The 23,229-nt window shown below is 45.2% G+C and overlaps 2 protein-coding genes across 3 annotated transcripts in view; both read left to right on the plus strand.

The window, feature by feature from the left end:
• Window positions 1-10,572: 10,572 nt before the first annotated feature.
• LOC310686946 (uncharacterized protein) overlaps window positions 10,573-23,229 on the plus strand; it is a 34,126-nt gene continuing 21,469 nt past the window's right edge. Inside the window, exon 1 of the mRNA XM_083461506.1 lies at window positions 10,573-10,745. The gene's annotated coding sequence lies outside the window, so the exon portion shown is untranslated. The remainder of the gene's footprint in view (window positions 10,746-23,229) is intronic.
• LOC310686883 (uncharacterized protein) lies at window positions 10,766-22,699 on the plus strand. 2 transcript variants are annotated; one of them, XM_083461360.1, is made up of 3 exons: window positions 10,766-11,072; window positions 12,736-14,645; window positions 19,841-22,699. In XM_083461360.1, exon 2 carries the CDS (start codon window positions 12,859-12,861, stop codon window positions 14,506-14,508), a length of 1,650 nt encoding a protein of 549 aa, XP_083317486.1. In that variant the 5' UTR covers window positions 10,766-11,072; window positions 12,736-12,858; the 3' UTR covers window positions 14,509-14,645; window positions 19,841-22,699. The 2 variants fall into 2 exon arrangements, with proteins under 2 accessions (XP_083317486.1, XP_083317485.1); XM_083461359.1 differs by lacking the exon at window positions 10,766-11,072 and having other exon boundaries at window positions 11,677-14,645.

Here is a 23,229-nt window from a genome sequence, read left to right on the forward strand (position 1 = left end):
TGGGCCCCGGGGGAGGCTCACCTGTAGACACTGAGTCCTCAAGCACCTCTGGAGCCAGAGTGGATTCACCTGGTGCCTGCTCCTGAGGATCTGGCACAGGTGCAGGCTCCTCAGCATCTAGGCCTTGCCCCAGTTCAGCCGGCCCTGGAGGCAGCGACTCCTGCGCCGGCTGGGATTCCTCCGGTTCACTCTCAGAATCGGAATCCCAGGCCATCACATCTGCACAGAGACAAGAGAATTAGGAAGCATCATTGTATTAAACCAAAGCCAAAGATCCAGAAGGAATTGTCAGCTGGTATAGCAGTGCAACACTTCAGGCCATTTTTTGGCACAAAGAGGACAGATCAGTGTGATTTTTCATTCTAAGCACTAGCAGGGCTTTTGTTGCACTGCCCACTGTGATCCAAGTCAATCTTGCTTGTGTTCCTTTTGCCCACAAGAATTCTAAAGTACACAATCAATATCAGGCTGCAGAACTAGCTGGAACATATCCAAGGGAAAGCATATTATTGTTCAGAGGTGCTTTCCTTTCACAAGAGATTAAGGGAAAATGAACACAGAAAAAAAGTATCATCTTACATAAGTTATATGAGGATGAGCCTGCGGAGGAAGGAGGGAAAGAGGGACAAGGAGAGAGGGGCGTGTCTTGGCCAGGAGCAAGCTGAGGGGGCCGGCAGGGTTTCTGGATAGATGGCTCACATCAACAAACTCAAACGGGAGAACATATGACAGTGGCAGAAGTCTCACTGATAGTGGAAAACGTAGAACACATCAGCTGATTCACGTGGGCAAGAAAGGATTTGAATGCAGGGAGTGCGGAAAGAACTTCAGTCAGAATGGACACAAGTTTACATCAACGGATTCACACAGGGGAAAAACCTTTTCAATGCAGGGAGTGTGGAAAGAGCTTCAGTCAGAATGGAAACCTGAAATTACACCAACGGACTCACACAGGTGAAAATCCATATGAATGTATGGAGTGTGGAAAGAGCTTTAGTGATAGTGGAAGCCTTAGAACACATCAACGGACTCACACCGGGGAGAAACCATATAAATGCACAGAGTGCGGAAAGAACTTCAGTCAGAGTGGACACTTAAGTTTATATCAACGGATTCACACAGGGGAAAAACCTTTTCAATGCAGGGAGTGTGGAAAGAGCTTCCGTGAGAGTGGACTCCTCAATAGACATCAACGGACTCACACAGGGGAGAAACCTTTTCAATGCACAGAGTGCGGAAAGAGCTTCAGTCAGATGGGAACACTTAAAAAACATCAACAGACACACAGGGGAAAAACCTTTTAAATGTATGGAATGTGGAATGAGCTTCAGTCAGAATGGAAAGCTTAGAACACATCAACAGATTTACACAGGGGAGAAACCATTTAAATGCATGGAGTGTGGAAAGAGCTTCAGTCAGAATGGAAGCCTTTAATTACACCCGCGAACTCACACTGGTGAAAAACCATATAAATGTATGGAGGGTGGAAAGAGCTTTAATAATAGTGGAAGCCTTAGAACACATCAGGAGACTCACATCGGTAAGAAACGATTTAAATGCATCGAGTGTGGAAAAAGCTTCAGTCAGAGTGGACACTTTAGACAACATCAACGGATTCACACAGGGGAGAAACCATTTAAATGTTTGGAGGGCGGAAAGAGTTTTTGTGAGAATGGAAAGCTGAAATTACACCAGCAGACTTATACGGGTGAAAAGCCATATGAATGTATGGAGTGTGGAAAGAACTTGATTCATATAGGAACCCTTAGATCGCATCAACGGACTCACACAGGGGGAAAACCATATGAATGTATGGAGTGTGGAAAGAGCTTCAGTCAGAGTGGACACCTTAGACAACATAAACAGACTCACACAGGGGATAAACCATTTAAATGTATGGAATGTGGAAAGAGCTTCAGTTTCAATGCAAACCTTATAACACATCAACAGACACACATGGGAGAAACAATTCAAATGTATGGCAAAGATAGGACGCTTCATAATAAATCTTAAGGTATGGCAATGAGAATCCGTCTCTCTCTTTACTATCTGTAAGTAACTTATATTTAATTCTAGGTTTTTTTCCTTGCCATATAAACTTTGATAATACTTTTTGCCAATCTTCCTCAAAAGGACAGTTTCGGAAATAAAAACCCCAAGGTGGTTATCATCAATGGAAGCAAAGGCTCAGAGAAAACTCAATATGGAGGCCAACTGGCCGAAATATTGGGAAATCTTGGAACAGGATGGAGACAAATTGAAATTGCAGAGTTTTGAGAAATTAAAAGCTAAAGTGCGAGATTGGCTACATTATTACCAAATAAGAGAGGCCTACAATTTAGATAGAAAAATTGGCTTCCAGGTGGAGAAATCAAAATTGGAAACAGAACTGTTAGATCCCAAAACTAAGATACTTTCAAGAATGTATAACTTGCTGTTAAAATGGAATACACAGGATGAAACGGTTAAATCTGCTATGATTAAATGGGCACAAGATATTGGTCATAATATTATGTTTGCTGACTGGGAACAGTTGTGGACCACTGGTATGAAATTCACGGCATGTAATGCCTTAAGAGAGAATATTATGAAAATGATATATAGGTGGTACATGACACCAGTCAAGCTAGCAAAAATCTACCATGTGTCTGATAATAAATGTTGGAAATGTAAGGAAAATGAAGGTACATTCTTTCACCTTTGGTGGACGTGCCCAAAGATTAAGGCTTTCTGGGAGATAATCTATAATGAAATGAAAAAGGTATTTAAATATACCTTCCTGAAGAAACCAGAGGCCTTTCTCCTGGGCATAGTTGGCCAATTGGTGCTAAAGAAGGATAGAACTTTCTTTATGTATGCTACAACAGCAGCAAGAATACTTATTGCAAAGTATTGCAGCAAGTACTTGTTGCAAAGATTTACCCACCCTGGAAGAGTGGCAGATGAAGGTGATGGACTATATGGAACTGGCGGAAATGACTGGCAGAATCCGAGACCTGGGAGAAGAGTTGGTGGAAGAAGATTGGAAGAAATTTAAAGACTATCTGCAGAAACATTGTAAAATTAATGAATGTTAAAATGATGTTGGATTGAAAATAGTGGCATTAACAACAAAACTAATAAGAATATGTAAAAATGAATTGAAATTAATGAATATATAGAGTTATAAAATGTTAAGATATAGAGTTGAGATTAATGAAAGAGGGTAAGGATTTGCTGATTTGATTAGGTCAATGGGAATACAAGAAAGGGAGGTGAGAGGAGGTCAAAGAAACAAGCAAACGAGCTTAAAGTTTAAAAAAACTGGATTCGTTTTTAATTTTTTCTTAATTCTTTTTTGTTTTTTGTATGTTGTTTTTGTTCTCTTTTTTATGTATGTTTTTGTAAAACTTAATAAATATTTATATCCAAAAAAAAAGGACAGTTTCATCCTTTCTTTTCACTTTATTATTTAATCTGTGCACATTCCATGTCAAAAAAATTAAATCTATTGTACTGATTATATAGGTTTAAATAATATATTTTAAAATTATTATTCTTCTTCCTTATCCTCTCCTTCCTCTTCCCCTAGCTCTGGTGTGCCTTCCTCCTTTCCCCCTGCTCCTTAGCATATCTTTTCCCAGAAATTTCAGTTTCCTGAGGGCTTTTCATCTTGAATTTTTTGTCCTTATAATAGAAAGACATTCCCTCAGGAAACTTTCATCTGTATTGGATATTATTTATCCTTAGGGCACTTGCTAAAGTTGTAGGCCTCTCTTTCCTTCAAAAAAACCCCCCAAAAACTTTTAGGGACCTCTTTATAAATTATGATCATTTTCTCATCAATGCAGTCCGTCCATCCCCCCTTGATTCATCCACAAAATTGTATCTTTCAAACCTCTGGAATTGAAGAAAATTAGGCAATCTCCTGGGAATTTGTTAGATTTGGCATATCTTGTCTTGATTCTTAAAATTTTATCAGTTGTGGCTGCCACATCCTCATCCTTCAACTGAAGCCAATTTGCAATTTCCTCAATTAACTTATTCCCAATATCCTCTTCTGCCAGTTCCAGCACCCCTCTGAATCTCAGATTCAATTCCTCCTTCTTCACTTCAATCATTGCAAGAGCATCCAGTGTCTCCTCAAGTAGTTTAGTCAACTCTGTCACTTCTCCTTTAACTTTGTCCCCTTCTTTCCTTGTGTCTTTGACTTCTTTCTGTACTTTTTAATTGAGTCATCTAATGTTTGTGTTTTAGTCTTTACCTCATTAATTTGTCCTTTTAATTCTGTAATTGATTGGTCAAATTTCTTTTCCATTCCAGTAAGCTTACTTTCCAAATTCTTTTCCATAGTCCTTAATGTCCTTGATGTCTTTTTTATCTCAGCAGACATCTCTAAAATCTCATTTCTGGGTTCCAGTTATTGTTTGGATTTCCTTCTGTCTCTTGGTGTTGACCCTGCACGCCATAATTCCACTTAACAATCCTTTTTACTTTATTTTTCTAACTGCCACCACTAGTTGTCCCTCTTTCCTTTTTCCAAATTTTATTAACATAATTTATTTTTAGTTAGTTCTTTTTAGCTCCTTTACTATGTCAATACCCTCTCACGAGAGAGAGAGAGAGAGAGAGAGAGAGAGAGAGAGAGAGAGAGAGAGAGATTCTTCTCTGCCAGTAGGTGGTGCTTTATATACGCTTCTGTGTAGTGCACCCTCTAACTTATCTCTCCTGCCTCTTGTTTTGTCTTTCTTCTCCCTTTTAATCCCTTTCCCACCAAACATACTGTTTGCCTACTTTCACTTTCCTTGTCTTCCTCTCAATGGAAGGAGAAAATTACAAACGGTTATCAGAACCACTTCAGAAAATACCAAGGGGTATACTACACAGTTATTAATCAATGATGAAACAAATCCGCCTGCAGAAGGTCCCGGGTCCAATCCTGGTGACTCCAAGCAGGGCTGCCTGAAACCCTGAAGGTGATGCTGTCGGCCAGTTGCAGGCAATACTGAGCTGAGTGGGCCTGGCTCAAGGGGAGGCAGATTCCTACGCAGCAAGGCCTGCGCACTTGGGGATTGGAGAAGGAGGGGGGAACTGTGTACCCCCCACCCCAAACCTTGGCTACTCTGCCCCTGCCCCACACGTGGGGGTAAGAGGGGGGAGGGAAGCAGGGTGAAGACTTGGCACCAATGTAAGGCGAAGCGTGGGGGCAAAGGGGGGAAGAACTGCAGGGCGCCCTCTGCACCCACCACCCTGGAGGGGGGAGGGGGGAGAAGGAGTTTGCCCCCCCCCACTCAGCCAGTCTCTATTGCACATGACCCGAAAGCTGTACGCCGGCTCCCTCGGCCAATAAAGCAAGATGAGCGCCGCAACCCCAGAGTCGGCCACGACTGGACCTAATGGTCAGGGGTCCCTTGACCTTTACCTAACGACCTTCTTGACCTGCTTATCCTGTATCTAAATGATGTCAGAACATCAAACGATTTATTAATCTTGTGCTATAAATTATATCAGAATCTTGGCTCAAAAATATTCCTACATCATATACAGCTTGTCTTTGACCAATGGAGGATTTTCATGTCTTCTCTGTGAGGGAGGAGGGAGAGTGACTACAGGCTATAAAAGATCTGGACTGAAATGAGCTCTTGGCTCCCGTCTCACAGACGGGAGAATAGCTGCAGCTCCAAATAACATTCCCAGCTGGGGGTTTTCCATGCCTTCTCTGTGAAGGAGTGGGGAAAGGGGCTATGAGGCTTTAAAACTTGTGTGTAATCTTTTTGACTTGTACTGCTGGCTATTTTTTTCTGCTGCAGTACCCGTTTGCAAAAATGTACTAATAAAATCTTCCTTTTACAAAGATTGTCCAAGATTATTTTCTTTTTAAGACTCTCAGTGCCTTAAGTTCTGGGGGACATTATTTCATTTCTAACACCCCCTTCACTCAGAATACATTTTGAGCAGCATCTTCACTAGTATGTCACAAATGGGGAGGGGTATCAAAGGGTTACACAAGTTCAGCATTTCTTCCTTCTATCAGATACATCTCCGGACACCTCTCAAGTACCCACCACCAGAACAATAAAACTATTGACATACATCCTTGCCCTCAGGGCTTCTCCTGAGATGGGCTTTCAGAACACCTGGCTTAGTCAGCTGCCTCTGTGGAAGTCTATTGTTGCCCCTTGGTCACTCCCTGGGTGGGGCGAAGTGTACGTTCTCTCTGTTAAGATATTGAAGCAATGCAGCCGCGAGCTGCTAGCTTGAAAACAGCACATGGTGGAATGTTAGGACTGTTCCGTGGGAAACAGAGGGACAGTCAATTCACAGTGCAGAGGGCACCGGAATTAGCTCAGAGTGTAATATGAGCTGTACAGGAAGTACAGCACGTGTTTGTTCTCTCTCGACTGCTGGAGTTTGAAGAGAGCAGTCATGTTTTTTGTAACGCTGCAAAGACAGAAATAAAGGAATGTAAATACGTTTCTGTCTCTCTCTTTCCCCTGCCCGGGAGGGGGCAGGAAAGGGGGGGTGTTCTTCTCACGCTGAGAAGGATCGCTAGCCTGTATCCTGCTGAGGTCAACAGGAGGTCAAGCCGGGTGCCTGGAGAGTTGCCAGTTTCTCCTGATAAAGGCTTGATTTCCAACACTCTCACGCTCGGGGGATTATGGCATAGGCCCTGTACTCACTGCCTACGTGACTATCCGCTTCCAGGGTCATGGAGGAGGGTGAAGCCTAAATTCACCTTAAAATGACGTTGGAATGGGAAGAATTGGTTAAAGAATGGATATTATATGAGTTTGCAAAGTTAGGTATCTTTCCCTGAGCTGTCAAGCTGAAAGGATACATTCAGACACAATCTTTGTAACACTCTAGCAACTTTAGGCAATCGAAACCAAAATGGATACATTTAATATACGTTGCCCATAGTCTGAGCAGCAAGAGGGCGCTGAGACAACCGTGCAAAGGTTGAGCTGAATGGCCGGTTTGCAGAGAGTTTCAGCCGTCTACGGATTCCCCCATTGCCTAGCTGTCAAAGTATAGCACTCTTGATTGGTGAGCTTCAGTTATTAATAAATCCCATTCATAAAACACAAAGTCCGTAAATCCCATTCATAAAATGCAGAGACCGTGTTTTCCTGTATTTATACGATGTGTGTGTTGTTCTTGTGCGACTGAGGGGAGAGGGGTTTTGGACCCAGGGGATAATGTCAGATGGTAAACACACACACGCTTGTAATTTCCATAACAGCAGGAAGGAATTCCCCCACTCTTGTCACATGCAGCTGGGCTCACTTGCCAGAGCCACCTGGAGGGCATGACGGCAATAGCCATCATCCCTGACCACTGGTCTTGCTAGCTCAGGGTGATGGGAGCCGTAGTCCAAAAGCAGCTGGAGACCCAAGTTTAGGAAACCCTGTTCTCCCTGAAGGACAAAGGGGGGGGGTTCACTTGCACCAGAGCGTCAGGTGAGCCCTGAAGGATCAGGCCCAAGGGGCCCCTGTCCTCCCAGGGGCCAAGCAGGGGCCTCTTCTGGGAAGCCCACCGGCAGCACTTGAGCACCAGAGAAGGGGGGAGGTGCATTTATTCTAGGGACACATTTCTGGGGTCCCCATGGTGCCCCCCCGCCTGGCTCCACTCGGCCAGGGCAGCTGGTTTTTGTTTTGCTGCAGGTGAGCCTGCCCCGTGCAACGTGGGGCTCTTAAGGGAACTTCGGGGGGGGGGAGAGAGGGGCTGCAGCTTCCCCGCACTTGCGAAGCAGCTCTAGGAGCGGAGGGGAGGCAGGCAGCAGGAGGGCGATGGGGAGGAACCAGCGAGAAGGAGCTTCTGGAGCCTGGGCAGCCCCCTCCCCGCCTGCTCCCTGAAAGTTTCCAGAGCCCCCCTTTTCATGTCAAGGATTGGGGGACACAGCATCCCGGGGTTGCTTTGCTTGGGAGGGGGGAGCTATTTTGCTTCCTGAGAGCAGGAATAGAATCATAGAATCATAGAGTTGGAAGAGACCCCAAGGGCCATCGAGTCCAACCCCCTGCCAAGCAGGAAACACCATCAGAGCACTCCTGACATATGGTTGTCAAGCCTCTGCTTAAAGACCTCCAAAGAAGGAGACTCCACCACACTCCTGAGACAGGAGTCACAATCCTGTCACGTTGTGTTGTGTCTGGCTTTTAGGTAAGGGGGGTGAGGGTCAGGTGGGAAAGAGTTGAGAAGGAACATACCCCGGGGTGCGGATTTCCTCCGCTGCCCAGCTCCTCAGGGTGCCACTCCCCGGGGGTCCCTCCGGTCAGCAAAAGAAGGAGTCTCCAGCCAAGTTAAAGAAGCAAAGGGCGGTCAGTTGACCTGATCTTTATTTGTTGCAACAAGGTTCAAACACCCCAAAAGTAGGAACATATGATTGCATGAACTTTTAATGGCTTTTACCCCCTTCCCCATAATAAATTTTCCAACAACTTCATCAATACATGACATGGCCCCCCCCCCCACAATTTTTTCTTCCCATTTCCCACAATACATTTTTCGACAGCATCATAGATGCATCACAAATATGTCACAAAGTAGGAGTCTTTGGCGTTTAGAAACATGAGCCCGTCACCCACCCCGTCAAAAACCCCAATTTCCCAAACCTTTTAACTGCCCTCTTCCCCAAAGAACGTAATAGTATTTGCCCATCCCCCAGCTGAAAGGCTTTCCTGCCCTTCTCCCTTCAAAGTATCAGGATTCAACCCGCCATCCCGATGGATTTCTGCCTGGGGCATGTGCTGCCCTTGATCGCCTCCTGCCTGCTAAGGGATTATGGAGTCAGGGGGAGCCCTGGATCCCCTAATTGGAGACGAGTCATTAGACTTTGGAAGCAAGGAAACCGGTCAAACCGTAGAATTTTGGAGATTATTTGACGTTTCTTCAGCTTTCTATATTGGATAGTCGAGGAAACAGTCCGATTCACGGTATCCGCTTCTGGCTCCAATTGTATCGGCTGCTTTTCTGAGCCTCTTGGCTGTTGTGCAGGGACGGGGCCTGTGTCCATTGTCCTTGACCTGGCCTGAGTCAGAGCTGGGATTTGGGGGGAGTCGCTTAGCTGCCCCCCTCCATTCCGGGTTTGAACAGCACCAAGACCTAAACACGGAGGGATCTAAGCTCGTGGGGTGGGGGAGGGGAGGATGTTGCAATGCAAACCTAAACTAAACTAAACTAAACTAAACTAAACTAAACTAAACTAAACTAAACTAAACTAAACTAAACTAAACTAAACTAAACTAAACTAAACTAAACCTAAACTAAACTAAACTAAACTAAACTAAAACCTAAACTAAACACGGAGGGACGGGACCCACTTTGCAGCTGGATCTCCGGGATCAGCCCCTCCCCCGCTCTCCTGATCCAGAAGGAAGAGGGGAGGGGGGAAACCTTCCTCTCCCCCCTCAATTCTTTCCCTCCCCTTCCGGCACATCCTCCTCTCACCCCGCCCCCACAGCCCCAATTCCCGCCCCCCATACGTTGCACCCCTTCCTCCTCTTCCTCCTCCTCCTCCAATCCGGCTCTTCTGCTCCAGGAATGTGGGGGGTGAGCCCCCTCCCACCCTGCCTGCTTCTCCCGGAAGTGGAGCTTCCACTCCGGATTGCTGCTCTGCCCCGTAGCTCTAGGGGGGCGCTTTCGGAAAGGGGAGGTAGGAGGCAGGGGACCCCCCCCCCCGTGGATGTTGCAGGAAAGGAGAGGAGAATCGGGAGCGAGAACAAAGAGGTAAAGGGATCGCGGGGGGGGGGGAAGAGGGGAGAAAGGACCCAGAGACCCCTCCAACTCCCCAAGCTCCTTCCGTGGGGCCTAGATCCCGGTGCGCGTGCTGCGAAGGGAGCTTTCCTCGCAGGGCGAACCCCTCGCCCCGTTTCCCAGGCTCCGCACGTCCGATGAAAGGGTTAAGGGGCGCGAGAGACGCCTGGATAGAGACCCCCAGTCCCTCCCTTGCTCCTGTTCGGGGGGGGGCTAGGATGGAGAGATGGGGCGCGCAGGGCGAGGTGTCAGTCGCGCTAGAGTGCAGGGGAAACTGCAGGAGAGAGGGAGGGGGAAGGGAAGAGTAGCACTGGGGGGGAGAGATAGGAAGACCAGTTTTTTTGGGGGGGACGTCTCAATCGTGGCTTCCTTGAGCAATCTTCGAAGGGGCAGCCTTGGCTTCTCCCTCCTGCCCAGGAATGCCCCCCCCTTCAAGGCGACCAGAGAGGGATCCCTGAAAAGTGGGGGTCCTGCCCCCCCACCCTTCCATCCTGCAATCTCCATCCTCTTCCCACCCCATAAGTCTCTGCCCTGTCCGGACACAGCGCTTCTGCCCAGTCCAACCTCTGGTCCCCTGGAGAGGAGAGGAAATCCCGAGAAGAAGAGGGGAGGGGGGAGGCCTTCTCAGAAGTGGCTCTTGGTTTCCGCAATCCCACCCAGGAAGCAGTCAGAAACCTTTTCCTCTCTCTCAGGCTTCCATCTTTATTGTCTTTTCCACTGAGGATGAGGATAATGTACACCTGTCATCAGAAACAGGGGTGCAGAGTCCATGGAATGGCTCTCAGGATTGGTACAGAAGTTGCACCTCAAAAGCATTTCTGTTCCTCTTATTCTTTGTAGGCAATGTCAGAGTGACTGACAAGCTGAGATACAATCCTTCATCATCCCATGACAGTGACTGCATGAATCTTCCCAGTCAAAGGACCCATTTTCATGATAGACAGTGCCTGTGGCTGGAGGCTCTACACACCGGGTTTGCCTGTGCAGGCCAAAGACTGCCAGTATTAGCACAGGTGAGGTGTGTGACCTCCCCAAATTTACAGACTGTATGTGAATGAGAGTTTGTGGGTGGGATTATAATTTACGACAACCCTGTGATTTTCTCTGCCCATAACATTTCGTAAGCTAATATTGCAGTAAAAATTCCAAAATAACTACAAAAAATCACAAGATAATAATAATAGTACAGTGGTACTTCGGGTTAAGAAGTGAATTCGTTCTGCAGGTCCATTCTTAATCTGAAACTGTTCTTCACCTGAAGCACCACTTTAGCTAATGGGCCACCATGCCGCTGGAGCACGATTTCTGTCCTCATCCTGAAGCAAAGTTCTTAACTAAAGGTACTATTTCTGGGTTAGTAGAGTCTGTAACCTGAAGCTCCTGTAACCTGAGGTACCACTCTAGACGTTATAGTATTCGTCTTTTCCCCCAGCCGCTCTGGGCAGCTTACAGTACATATAGGTAAAGTTAAAGGGACCCCTGACCATTAGGTCCAGTCGTGGCCGACTCTGGGGTTGCGGCGCTCATCTCACTTTTTTGGCCGAGGGAGCTGTCGTACAGCTTCCGGGTCATGTGGCCAGCGTGACTAAGCCGCTTCTGGCAAACCAGAGCAGCGCACGGAAATGCCGTTTACCTTCCCGCCAGAGCGGTACCTACCGTATTTTTCGCTCTATAAGACACACCTAGTTTTGGGGGGGAGGAATCCAAGAAAAAAATTTTTTTTGAATCCCAGAAGCCAGAACAGCAAGAGGAACCTGGCTTCTGGGATACTGTGTGGCTGTTCTGGCTTCTGGGATAACAGCGCCAAGGCAGAAGCCAGGACAGGCGCCTCCGCTGAAGGGACGCTGCACAGTTCTCCCTCTTTGTGCAGCCGAACACTGATAAGCATAACAGGATCCAAAAATAGCAAAAATGTAACTCACAGTAAAACCCTGACTTTTCCAGGGAGTCTTCTCTTCTCATGAGGTGGCCAGAGTCTTGGAGCCTCAGCTTCAGGATCTGTCCTTCCAGTGAGCACTCAGGGCTGATTTCCTTCAGAATGGATAGGTTTGATCTTCTTGCAGTCCATGGGACTCTCAAGAATCTCATCCAGCACCAGAATTCAAAAGCATCAATTCTTTGGCGATCAGCCTTCTTTATGGTCCAGCTCTCACTTCCATACATCACTACTGGGAAAATCATAGCTTTAACTATACGGACCTTTGTTGGCAAGGTGAGGTCTCTGCTTTTTAAGATGCTGTCTAGGTTTCTCATTGCTTTTCTCCCAAGACCCCAAGTTGCTACTGGACTATTTTTTACTTCAACTGTGTCAGACCAATATGGCTACCTACTTTTAAGTACAGTTATCTCCTTGCCTTGAATATCCTGCCTTTCAGTGCCAGATTAGGATAGTCCTTTGTCAGAAGACAAGCAGAGGATCAGGCAGCACATCATCATTATAAAGAACCATTGGGGTGGGTGTTTCCATCTGGGATTCCCATTTGCCATTTTCTCTCCTTCTGCTTCTCCTGCTCTTCATGCAATGTGAGGCATATAGACAGAGGTTCATCTCCGAGAACAGGAGCTTCCCTTAGCACCTATTCAGCTGACCTCAAGCACCAAGCCTTGTCACTAGTTCTCTGACTGACCCAGACCACAATCCCCAGAAAAGACATAGACCTGGGTCTCCCAAAATGGTCCATATGGACCTCCTGAGGTCAGTGGGACTGTGCAGGTGATTCATGAAGATCTAGAGGTGGAAATGGGGGCAACCACTTGATTTGAAAGGCAGTCCCACAGGAGAACGGTATTCCAAGATCATGCTGTCTTATTAAAGATGATTTAGGGTTATGAAAGGTTGCTGATGCATTACTATCATTTGACATCATACCATTTTCATTTCCTAAAAATTGGGAACATGGGGAGGACATGGGAGAATGTAGGAGATGTTGAAATAGGAGAAGCTGCTTATGGGGGTTGATGTGTCCTTTTTCCCCTGTGTTCTTTTTCCTGAAACCCAAACAGGATTTCCTTTCTGCCCACTCTGAAAAAGGTGATGGAGAAGACAGAGTTGCAGGGGACAAGGCACCTTTCATTTCATTGGGAATAGCCATTAAAATGTGTGAAATGTGGAATATGCTTCACTGAATGAGCACACATAGTTCACATCAACGAACACAAAAAGGAAAGAATACATTTAAAGGTATGGAGTGCGGAAAGAGCTTCTGTTTCAATGCAAAACTTAGAACACACCAGCGGACTCACAGAGAGAGAAAATGTTTTACCTGCAAAGAATGTGGGAAGAACTTCAGTCAGAGTGGAAACCTTAAATTGCACAAACGGACTCACACAGGGGAGAAACCATATGAATGTATGGAGTGTGGCAAGGACTTCAGTCGGAGTACAGACCTTAGACAACATCACCGGACTCACACAGGGGAGAAACCATATAAATGTATCAAGTGTGGAAAGAGCTTTAGTGATAGTGGAAACCTTAGAAGACATCAACGGACTCACACAGGGGAGAAAGCGTTTGAATGCATGGAGTGCGGAAAAGTCTTCAGTCAGAGTGAAAGCCTCAAAAGACATCAACGGACTCACACAGGGGAGAAACCATTTAAATGCATGGAGTGTGGAAAGAGCTTTAGTGATAGTGGAAGCCTTAGACAACATGAACGGACTCACACAGGGGAGAAACCATATAGATGCACTGAGTGTGGAAAGAGCTTTAGTGTTAGTGGAAGCCTTAGAGAACATCAACTGACTCACACAGGGGAGAAACCATTTAAATGCATGGAGTGTGGAAAGGACTTCAGTAAAGGTTCACACCTTAGATCACATCAACAGACTCACACAGGGGAGAAACCATATAAATGTATGGAGTGTGAAAAGAGCTTTAGTGATAGTGGAAAACTTAGAAGACATCAACGGACTCACACAGGGGAGAAACCATTTAAATGCATGGAGTGTGAAAAGACCTTTAGTGTTAGTGGAAACCTTAGAGAACATCAACGGACTCACACAGGGGAGAAACCATTTAAATGCATGGAGTGTGGCAAGGACTTCAGTCGGAGTACAGACCTTAGACAACATCACCGGACTCACACAGGGGAGAAACCATATAAATGTATCAAGTGTGGAAAGAGCTTTAGTGATAGTGGAAACCTTAGAAGACATCAACGGACTCACACAGGGGAGAAAGCGTTTGAATGCATGGAGTGCGGAAAAGTCTTCAGTCAGAGTGAAAGCCTCAAAAGACATCAACGGACTCACACAGGGGAGAAACCATTTAAATGCATGGAGTGTGGAAAGAGCTTTAGTGATAGTGGAAGCCTTAGACAACATGAACGGACTCACACAGGGGAGAAACCATATAGATGCACTGAGTGTGGAAAGAGCTTTAGTGTTAGTGGAAGCCTTAGAGAACATCAACGGACTCACACAGGAGAGAAACCATTTAAATGCATGGAGTGTGGAAAGGACTTCAGTAAAGGTTCACACCTTAGATCACATCAACAGACTCACACAGGGGAGAAACCATATAAATGTATGGAGTGTGAAAAGAGTTTTAGTGTTAGTGGAAACCTTAGAACACATCAACGGACTCACACAGGGGAGAAACCATATAAATGTATGGAGTGTGAAAAGAGCTTTAGTGATAGTGGAAAACTTAGAAGACATCAACGGACTCACACAGGGGAGAAACCATATAAATGTATCAAGTGTGGAAAGAGCTTTAGTGATAGTGGAAACCTTAGAAGACATCAACGGACTCACACAGGGGAGAAACCTTTTTAAATTTATGAAGTGTGGAAAGAGCTTCAGTTATAGTGGAAACCTGAGAAGACATCAACATGCTCACATCGGTAAGAAACTGTTTAAATGTATGGAGTGCGGAAAGAGCTTTAGTGATAATGGAAAACTTAGAACTGTTGGTATTAAAGGGTTAAGAAGCTCTAATCAAGACGCTCTAGTCACTGAGCAGCTGGAGGTCGTTAACCTTCCTGGAATGTGAGTTTGTATAAATAGTCAACTCACTCATGTGTTTGCCTCCTTTTTTTCCCCCCTTCCTTTTCTTTTGGGGCGTGTTTGCAGAAATGTGTGGTTCTTCAACAGGGTTTTTTGTTTTGTGTAAATAAACCTTTTATTTGAGTTCCAAACCGCTTGCTCCAAGATTCCTTTATTGAAAAGATGCTGACTCTCCAGCCCTTCTTGAGCCGCTGTGCGAAATGCTCTGCTGTAATGGGACATTGTGGCATCGGAAGCGCACTGGACATGTGCTAACCATTAAACTAATTAAAGTTTAATGGGACAGGTTATGGCTGTTTGTACGTCAAGAAGGAGATAAGGAGAGCAGTTCAGAGTGATTTATGAAAGGACTGGAGCGAAGACAGAAGCGGTTGCCGACAACGAAAGCCTTCAAAGCAGCTTGAGTCCTGCAACGTGCCTAGGAAAAGTTTTAAAGAGGCACTGCGCAGTTTGTACTCGCTGGAAGACGTCTTATTCCTCGAGGAGCCACCTCAGCAGCTGGGAGACGGTCTACAGGTCTGTGAGTATCGTTCCTAAGCCCCAGGGAGGATGGCAGAGTCCCAGGAAAGTTTTGCTGTCCCATTTACGCGACTCAATGGGAAAAATTGGCAAGATTGGAAGGCTAGAGTAAGGGTTTGGTTGCAAGCAAAAGAGTTGTGGAGTTGTACTGAAGCACCGCCTTTACAGGCAGCTGCAGACGCGTCTGCAGAAGACAAAGCAGCAGCAGCAGCTTCTCAGAAACGCGACAGGAAAGCCCAAGGTCTACTAGTTTTGGCAGTGGGACCAGAGCAAATGCCTTATGTTTCTGAGTTAAAGAACACGCATGAGGTCTGGACGGTTCTGCAGCGGTTAAATTCCAGAAACACTGCGGGGGCCAAGATCCATGCTACAAGATGTTTGTTTGATTTACGTCTCCAACCGGGAGCGTGTGTGAAAGAACATATTGCCAAAATGGTGTCTGCCTTTAACCAACTAAGACAGCTGGGCATTCCTTTCTCTATGGAGCAGCAGTCATACATTTTGTTGTCTTCTCTTGATAAAAGCTATGAGACTCTGGCTTTAACTTTGGAAGCTATGCCTTCAACTGAATTAACCCTTGAATACATTTCTTCTCGACTTGCTGATGAACAGGATAAAAGGCAAAGAGAAAGAGGTTTGTCTTCAAAGGGGAGTTATGCTGTGCCTAAGAGTGGGGATGCTGAGTTTGAGAACACAGTAAATGCTTTTGCAGCTAGACACTGTTTTCGCTGTGGTTCCTCTTCCCATTTAATCAGGAATTGTACACATAAACCTGGTCAAGACAGCACCAAGGCCGTTACCCCTAGTTACCAGACAAGGAGTTCCAGGGGACGTCGAAGAAGAGGAGGAGGTCGTGGCTACTCCCACAGCACACAGCACATGGCTTCAGCAATGGCGTTGATGCAAGGGCGTGGCCAAGGCAGCAATCTACGCTGGTTGATCGACAGTGGTGCATCTCACCACCTGGTGGCGCCATCTAGTGTCCGTTTGCAGAATTGCAGACATTTGCAAACCCTTAAAGTTGTGACAATGGCAGATTCAACTAAACGTTCCTTAGAGACCGTAGGCACATTGTTTTTGAAGTGTTTGCAAACAGAAATTGATGCCTACGTGCTAAAGGGAATGAAGGGGTGTATTTTGTCTGTGTCAGAACTTGATAGAAATGGGTTTAAAACTGTGTTTGAAAATGGGGTTTGCACTATTTCAAAGAATAACGTATGTCTTTTGCAGGTGGAATGCAGAGATGGGTTATACTATTTTGAGACAAGTCCAGATGAAGTTGAACAGGTTCATGCTGGTTGTGTGAACTCGCCTACCCATAATTCTTGTGTTCATTTATGGCACCGCCGTTTGGGACATATTAATTTTCAGTATGTTAAAAGGCAACCTGAATTATCAGAAGGGTGCAAATTGAACAAATGTACTAAGTATTTGGATTGTACTGCATGCAAAAGGGCGAAGGTTCATAGATGCAGCTATCCCAGTTCAAATAGGAAATCTGACAAAGTATTCCAACTTGTGCATATGGACCTATGTGGCCCAATGCCTGTTGCTAGCATGGGAGGTTCGAGGTATGCACTGTGTCTCTCAGATGACAAAACTAAGGTTACATGGTTTTTTCCTCTCAAAACAAAAGCAGATACTGCAGAAACAGTTAAAAATTGGGTTCATGCAGTAGAACTTGAATTCGGTACTAGAGTACTTGCTTTTCAGACAGACAGAGGGTCAGAATTTACCGGGTCTGTGTTGCAGAATTTCTTTAAGAAAAAGGGAATTAAGCATCGTCTGTCTACACCTTATTCCCCCCAAGAGGGAGGCGTGGCCGAACGTAAAAACAGGGTTCTGCAAGAGTTGGCAAACTCTATGTTGTTTGATGCTAAACTTCCTCAAAGTTACTGGGCGGAAGCCTGGAAGACGGCTACTCATGTTCTGAACCGAGTATATAATTCGGTAATTGATACTACGCCATATTTTGCTTTATATGGGAAGAAGCCCAAAGTTAATTACTTTCGGGTGTTTGGATCTCAAGCCTATGTACTTATCCCAAAAGCGTTAAGGAAAAAGGGAAGTCCAAGGGCTAGGAAACTCATCTTTTGTGGGTACGAACCACATGCCAAATCTTGGAGGTTCGTGAACCCAGATGGGGATACTACAAGAGTGGTCCTCAGTAGGAGCGCTGAATTTTGTGAGCAATCCGGATGGACTCACTTACATGCTAACCCTGACATTTTGAGAGATGATTTAGGCATTTATGCTGAGAATGAAAGTCCAGAGGGTGATGAGCCAGAAGGGGATGGTGCACATGGTTCAGATGCAGATTCTGACCAGGCACAAGGTTCTTCTCCTAAGGTAGAAAAGCCAGAATCTAAGAGTGTTCCAACATCACCAGTCAGTAGGCCTAGCAGACAGCAAAAGCGAAGCAGGTCGCCTGCAACACCAAGCCCAAGGGAGGTATCTAAACGGAGGTCTTTATCCCTAGAGGCACGTCCAGACATAAAGTCTGAGACAGATTCTGACAGCCAACGGTCAGAGGGGGCACAAGAGGAGCAATTGCGCAGGTCAAAACGTGCCACAAAGGGCAAGCCGCCAGAGCGGTTTAAGGTGACAAGTGTATACATAAATATGGCACAGTGTGAGCCAGATAGCTATGTAGAGGTACAACAGCTTCCAAGCTCAGAAGCCGCAAAGTGGCAGGAAGCAATGGAAAAAGAGATAGCTTCAATGAAGTCTCTCGGTGTGTTTACAAGTACAGAGCTTCCAAAAGGGCAACAAGCTGTAGGTTGTCGATGGGTATATCGTTTAAAGCCCACAACTACTGAGGAGTTGCAATATAAAGCCCGACTAGTTGCAAAAGGATTTTCGCAGCGCAAAGGAGTTCACTATTCTCAAATTTATGCCCCTACTTCAAGATCGGAGTCATTAAGAATGCTTTTAGCCTCTTCAGCTAAGAAGGGAAATAAGCTGTTTCATTTTGATGTCAATGTGGCTTATTTAAATGCAGACTTACAGGAGGAAGTCTATATGACGCCACCACCAGGTTTTGAAGGAGACAAGCCAAACCAGGTCTGGCGCCTACACAAATCCATTTATGGGTTGAAACAGTCCGCCCGTAATTGGAATTCCTGCTTAAACGATGCTCTAGAGAGCATGGGGTTCAGAAAGAGCGCAGCAGATGCGTGTCTTTATCTAAAAGGCTCGGGATGTGAACAAGAAGCAGTTTTGATATTTGTTGATGATTTATTATACAGTGGAAAGGACGATAAACTTGCACAACAATTTGCCACAAAGCTTGGAGAAAGGTTTCAGATAAAATCACTAGGCAATGTATCTGTTTATCTAGGAGTTAAAATTCAGCAAGATGAAGATGGGAACTATTGGCTCAGCCAAGAAGCTAAGATCCAGCAGTTGCTGGAAAGGTTTAAAATGGACAACTGTGCTGGTGTTAAAACCCCAATGGAGTTAAGTTACACAAAGGATGCTCAAACTGAGCAACAGGCAGAGTTCTGTAATCCCGGGGTTTACCAGTCAGCGATAGGCAGTCTACTCCACATTGCACAGTGGACTCGGCCCGATATAACATATGCTGTCAACATGCTGTGTAGACAAGCTGAAAAACCATCAATGCATGCTTGGCAAGGAGTAAAAAGAGTTTTAAGGTATCTCCAAACTACCAAAAGGTTTCGCTTAAAACTATCAGCAGAGGGCAGCACACAGCTTGAATGTTGGGCCGACAGCAGTTGGGCAGATGCTGGACCAGATAGAAAATTAGTGTCAGGAATGGCGATAAAATTTGGAAATGCACTAATTGGTTGGAGATCAAGAAAACAATCACTTATAGCTTTAAGTTCAACTGAATCTGAGTTCAATGCATTATCAGATGTATGTAGAGAACTGGAATTTTATAAGCAACTGGTACAAGAATTGTTTGGAGAATGTTCCCTACCTATCAGAGTGTGGGAAGACAATCAACCTTGTATTAAACTAGCTAAATCAGGTCAATTCAAGGCACACACAAAACATTTGGATATCCGTTATCAAAATGTATGCCAAAGTGTAAAACAAGGTTTAATTGAACTAAAGTATTGTCCAAGCCAAGAAAATCTCGCAGACGGTTTTACAAAAGCTTTGAGTCCACAATCTCATAAATGTTTCTGTTCAGGTTTAAATTTGAATTAAGGTTGGTACAGCTCAGTGTTACGAGCGAGAGGGGGTGTTGGTATTAAAGGGTTAAGAAGCTCTAATCAAGACGCTCTAGTCACTGAGCAGCTGGAGGTCGTTAACCTTCCTGGAATGTGAGTTTGTATAAATAGTCAACTCACTCATGTGTTTGCCTCCTTTTTTCCCCCCTTCCTTTTCTTTTGGGGCGTGTTTGCAGAAATGTGTGGTTCTTCAACAGGGTTTTTTGTTTTGTGTAAATAAACCTTTTATTTGAGTTCCAAACCGCTTGCTCCAAGATTCCTTTATTGAAAAGATGCTGACTCTCCAGCCCTTCTTGAGCCGCTGTGCGAAATGCTCTGCTGTAATGGGACATTGTGGCATCGGAAGCGCACTGGACATGTGCTAACCATTAAACTAATTAAAGTCTCAGACGGGAGAAACCATTTAAAGGTATGGACTGTAGAAGGAGCTTCAGACAGAGTGGAACCCTTGATTTATGTCAACAAACTCACACAAAAGACAAACCGTATAAATATCAGTAAAGTAGATAGAGGTTCACTCTTAGTGGAAGTTCAAAATCAACAGATTTATGGACAGGAAGAACTTTAACAGTTGACACCCTTCAAACCATCACAAACTCAAAGAGGAGAAGCAGTTTATATGAAAAGACTGCAAAAAGTGCTTTATTTATAATGGAGTCTTTAAGGAACATCCAGGGACTCTCACATGGGAGAACCCATTTAGATGTATGGAGTGTGTGACATCTTCCTCTCAGAGTCCACTCTGAGCAATGAACTCAGCGGGACATCATTCCTACAAGCATGAGGTATATGTGAAGTTCTGGTGTTTGTATGTAAAACATTATAATAATGAAATAACGAAGGCAGCATCTCACAATGGTGAGTGTAATTTTAGATGAAAGTACCTTTGGTTTTTGCACCAAACTCTCTCACCCCCCCCACCGCATGATCTCCAAGCACTGCTTCTTCACCAGAACTTCATCACTGCCTCCTGCCCTGTGCGTTCTGAAGAAAACTTGAAATACTGAAATTGAATGGGAGATTCCCCCCCAAGCCTAATTTCAAGAGGGGGAAGGAGGGGCTGCAGGTATCAGAGAAGTCTCCTGGGAGGCCCATCTTCACTCATGAACCCCATGGGGCAACCCCAGAGCTCCTGCTCATTCTGGGGCTTGGGGAAGATAATATTTTTCCATAGTCCCAGAAGCTTTGCTTCAAACATGCTACTCGGGAGTTTTCCTACCAGAGGACCACAATGCTGTGGCTGCTGTTGTTGTCATGGACTGGCTGGGGAGGGGAGAGGCACCAGTTGGGGGACCCACAAGGGAAGAAGGCACAGAGCCTGGGGACTGGTGGTGGGATGAGCAGAAAGGAGAAAAGGGAGCAGAGTGGGAGGGGAGTTGTTGCAAGCTGAGGAGGAAACAGGGTTTGATGAGCGGGAAGATGCTGGGGCAGAGAGCAGTTCAAGCTCAGAGGGAGGAGAGGAGGGGGCCAGGAGACCCAGAGGAGGCCGGCTGCTGAAGCATCCAGGGAGACCCCCCCTCCTGCTGCGACCAGCACATGCCTTTGAGTCTGGCGGTTAGAACTCTTAGAATGTGGGGATCCCATTTTTCAAGCAAAGCCAAAACAAAAACCAAAACCCGCTAGCCTTTTCCCAGGTCTTTCCTGACCTGACAGTCATTTGTCTTCTCTACGAAAGACTCTACAAAGTCCTTCTCCCTCTTTTTCCCATGGGGTCCCACCAATCTTTTCTGCCTCTTACACGCAATGGAAAAGAGTCCCTTTCCATTGGACGCCTGGCAGCCCAGTGCCAAATCCGGCTGCTCCAGAGAGAACGGAAAGGAACTGTAAACGCCCTTGCGCTCTGACGCGCACCAGTCACTTCCTTCCGGATCTTTGTGCTGCCGGTGCAGCTGCATTTACGAGAAAAAGAGAAATTGGAAACCGAGCCCAAGTCCCTTGCTATCCAAAGTGGCCACTTGGACCAGCCTTGGGGCGTCTTCCTTGGGAAAAAGGAAAAGTTTCAGATCTCAGGTTCCCTGACAGGGAATGAGAACTTTGATTGGCGTTCTCCCCTTGTAGTTAATTGCAGAACCCCAAGTCTAACATTCTCCCCTCCCCCTCCTAGCTACCTCTTGCCAGGAAGGCTGGGAGTGAAGACCGTAAGCAAAAGAGACAGCCAAGGATGAGAATCTGGGTTGCTGGGTGTTTCAGAGAATCCCGCCCACAATCTTCTCCATTCCTAGACTCACGTCCGCATGCGCTGCTCCTGGCCACCCCAGGGTCTTTTACTAGATTAATTTATGGCCGGCCTGGGGCTGAAAATAAACTACCAAAAAACTAAATTACTGACAAAAGGCCTCACAATGGAAGGAAAAAAAAGAACTTCTAGAAAAAACAGGTCTGGAAACTAAAAATAAGGTTAGATACCTAGGGATCTGGATTTCAAAAAAAGTGTAAATTTATCTTAGGATAATTCTGGTAAAGTATGGAAAGAAATTTTTAAAAATATGGAAACCTGGACCAAACTCCATCTCTCACTCTGGGGAAGAGTCTCCGTTGTGAAAATGAATATCCTCCCCAAAATGATTTTCTTATTCCAAACAATACCCATTTTAGGAGGAATGAATTGTTCTAAGGAGTGGAAAAGGGAAATATCTAGATTTATATGGAGTGCCAAGAAACGGAGAATTAAACACCAGTTATTAACAGATCAAAAGGAGAGAGGAGGTTTTGCATTGCCAGATTTGGAATTCTACCATGCGGCGGCAGGATTGGTTTGGATAAAAGACTGGATTACACTAAAAGATACGGACCTATTAGACTTGGAAGGCCACGAGAATCGGTCTGGATGGCACGCTTCTTTAATATACGGAAAAGTGAAGGTCCACAGGGGATTTTTGAGCCATGTGATAAGAAAATCGTGATATAAAATCTGGAATAAATAAAGGACTACTTGAGCCAAAAATACCCTTGTGGACATCACCAAGAGAAGCCATATACTCATGTTAGAATATTTACAACTAGCAAAACTGACGGGAAGAGTTAGAGGAGTATTTAACCAGAAAATATTTGGAGAATGGAGAATATTTAAGGATTATATAAGATCATATTGTACCAACCACACCATATTAGCAGAACTTGAGTGATACTTGTAAACACAACAAATGCTGTTTGTGGAGTAGACGGGAACAATATTAAAGAATATAAAACTGTGTTGGAAACACAATGGCAGTATAAACAGTACAATGAGAATGATTGGAAGACTCGTTTTGTCAAAGTTTTTTTTTATTTAATTAGGAAGATTAACTTTTTTCATGTACACAAATCTGCTTTTTCTTCTTTCTTTTTCTGTATTTTCTTCTTTCCTTTTTTCTTAATTTTTTCTTTAATTTTCTTTTTTGCAGTATGAGATTGTAAATTCTTTGTCTATGTGTGTAATTTAAATCAATAACGATTATTTTAAAAAATAAATCAATTTGTGGCCAGCCTGATCAAGCGTTGCTTCCTCTGGTTAGCCCCACTGGAACTCCAGTTCATTCCAGACCCTGGGGTCACTAGAGGACTGGTGGCTCCTCCTGGCAAATGGCCTGGTGCGCACTGGATCACCAGTCCCTCCTTGCCCCCAGAATCCGGCCAACCGAAGGTCCCATCTGGGGTGCCATCTGTTGTAAACAAAAGCTGCCCTTCTTCCCTTATGGGGGACACAAGAGCCCTTTATAGAGTCCCTTGTAGCTTCTCCATCGGTAGGAGAAAAGAGCAGAGGCAACCAGACTATTGAGAAGCAAAGCAGCTA

This window comes from Podarcis liolepis (assembly GCF_965112155.1).
Source record: "Podarcis liolepis genome assembly, chromosome: 10".
In the NCBI taxonomy this organism is placed as follows: domain Eukaryota; kingdom Metazoa; phylum Chordata; class Lepidosauria; order Squamata; family Lacertidae; genus Podarcis; species Podarcis liolepis.

Bases quoted from the DNA above. Each gene is read 5' to 3' on its own strand.
- LOC310686883 (XM_083461360.1), top strand. From the start codon at position 12,859: ATGAGCACACATAGTTCACATCAACGAACACAAAAAGGAAAGAATACA.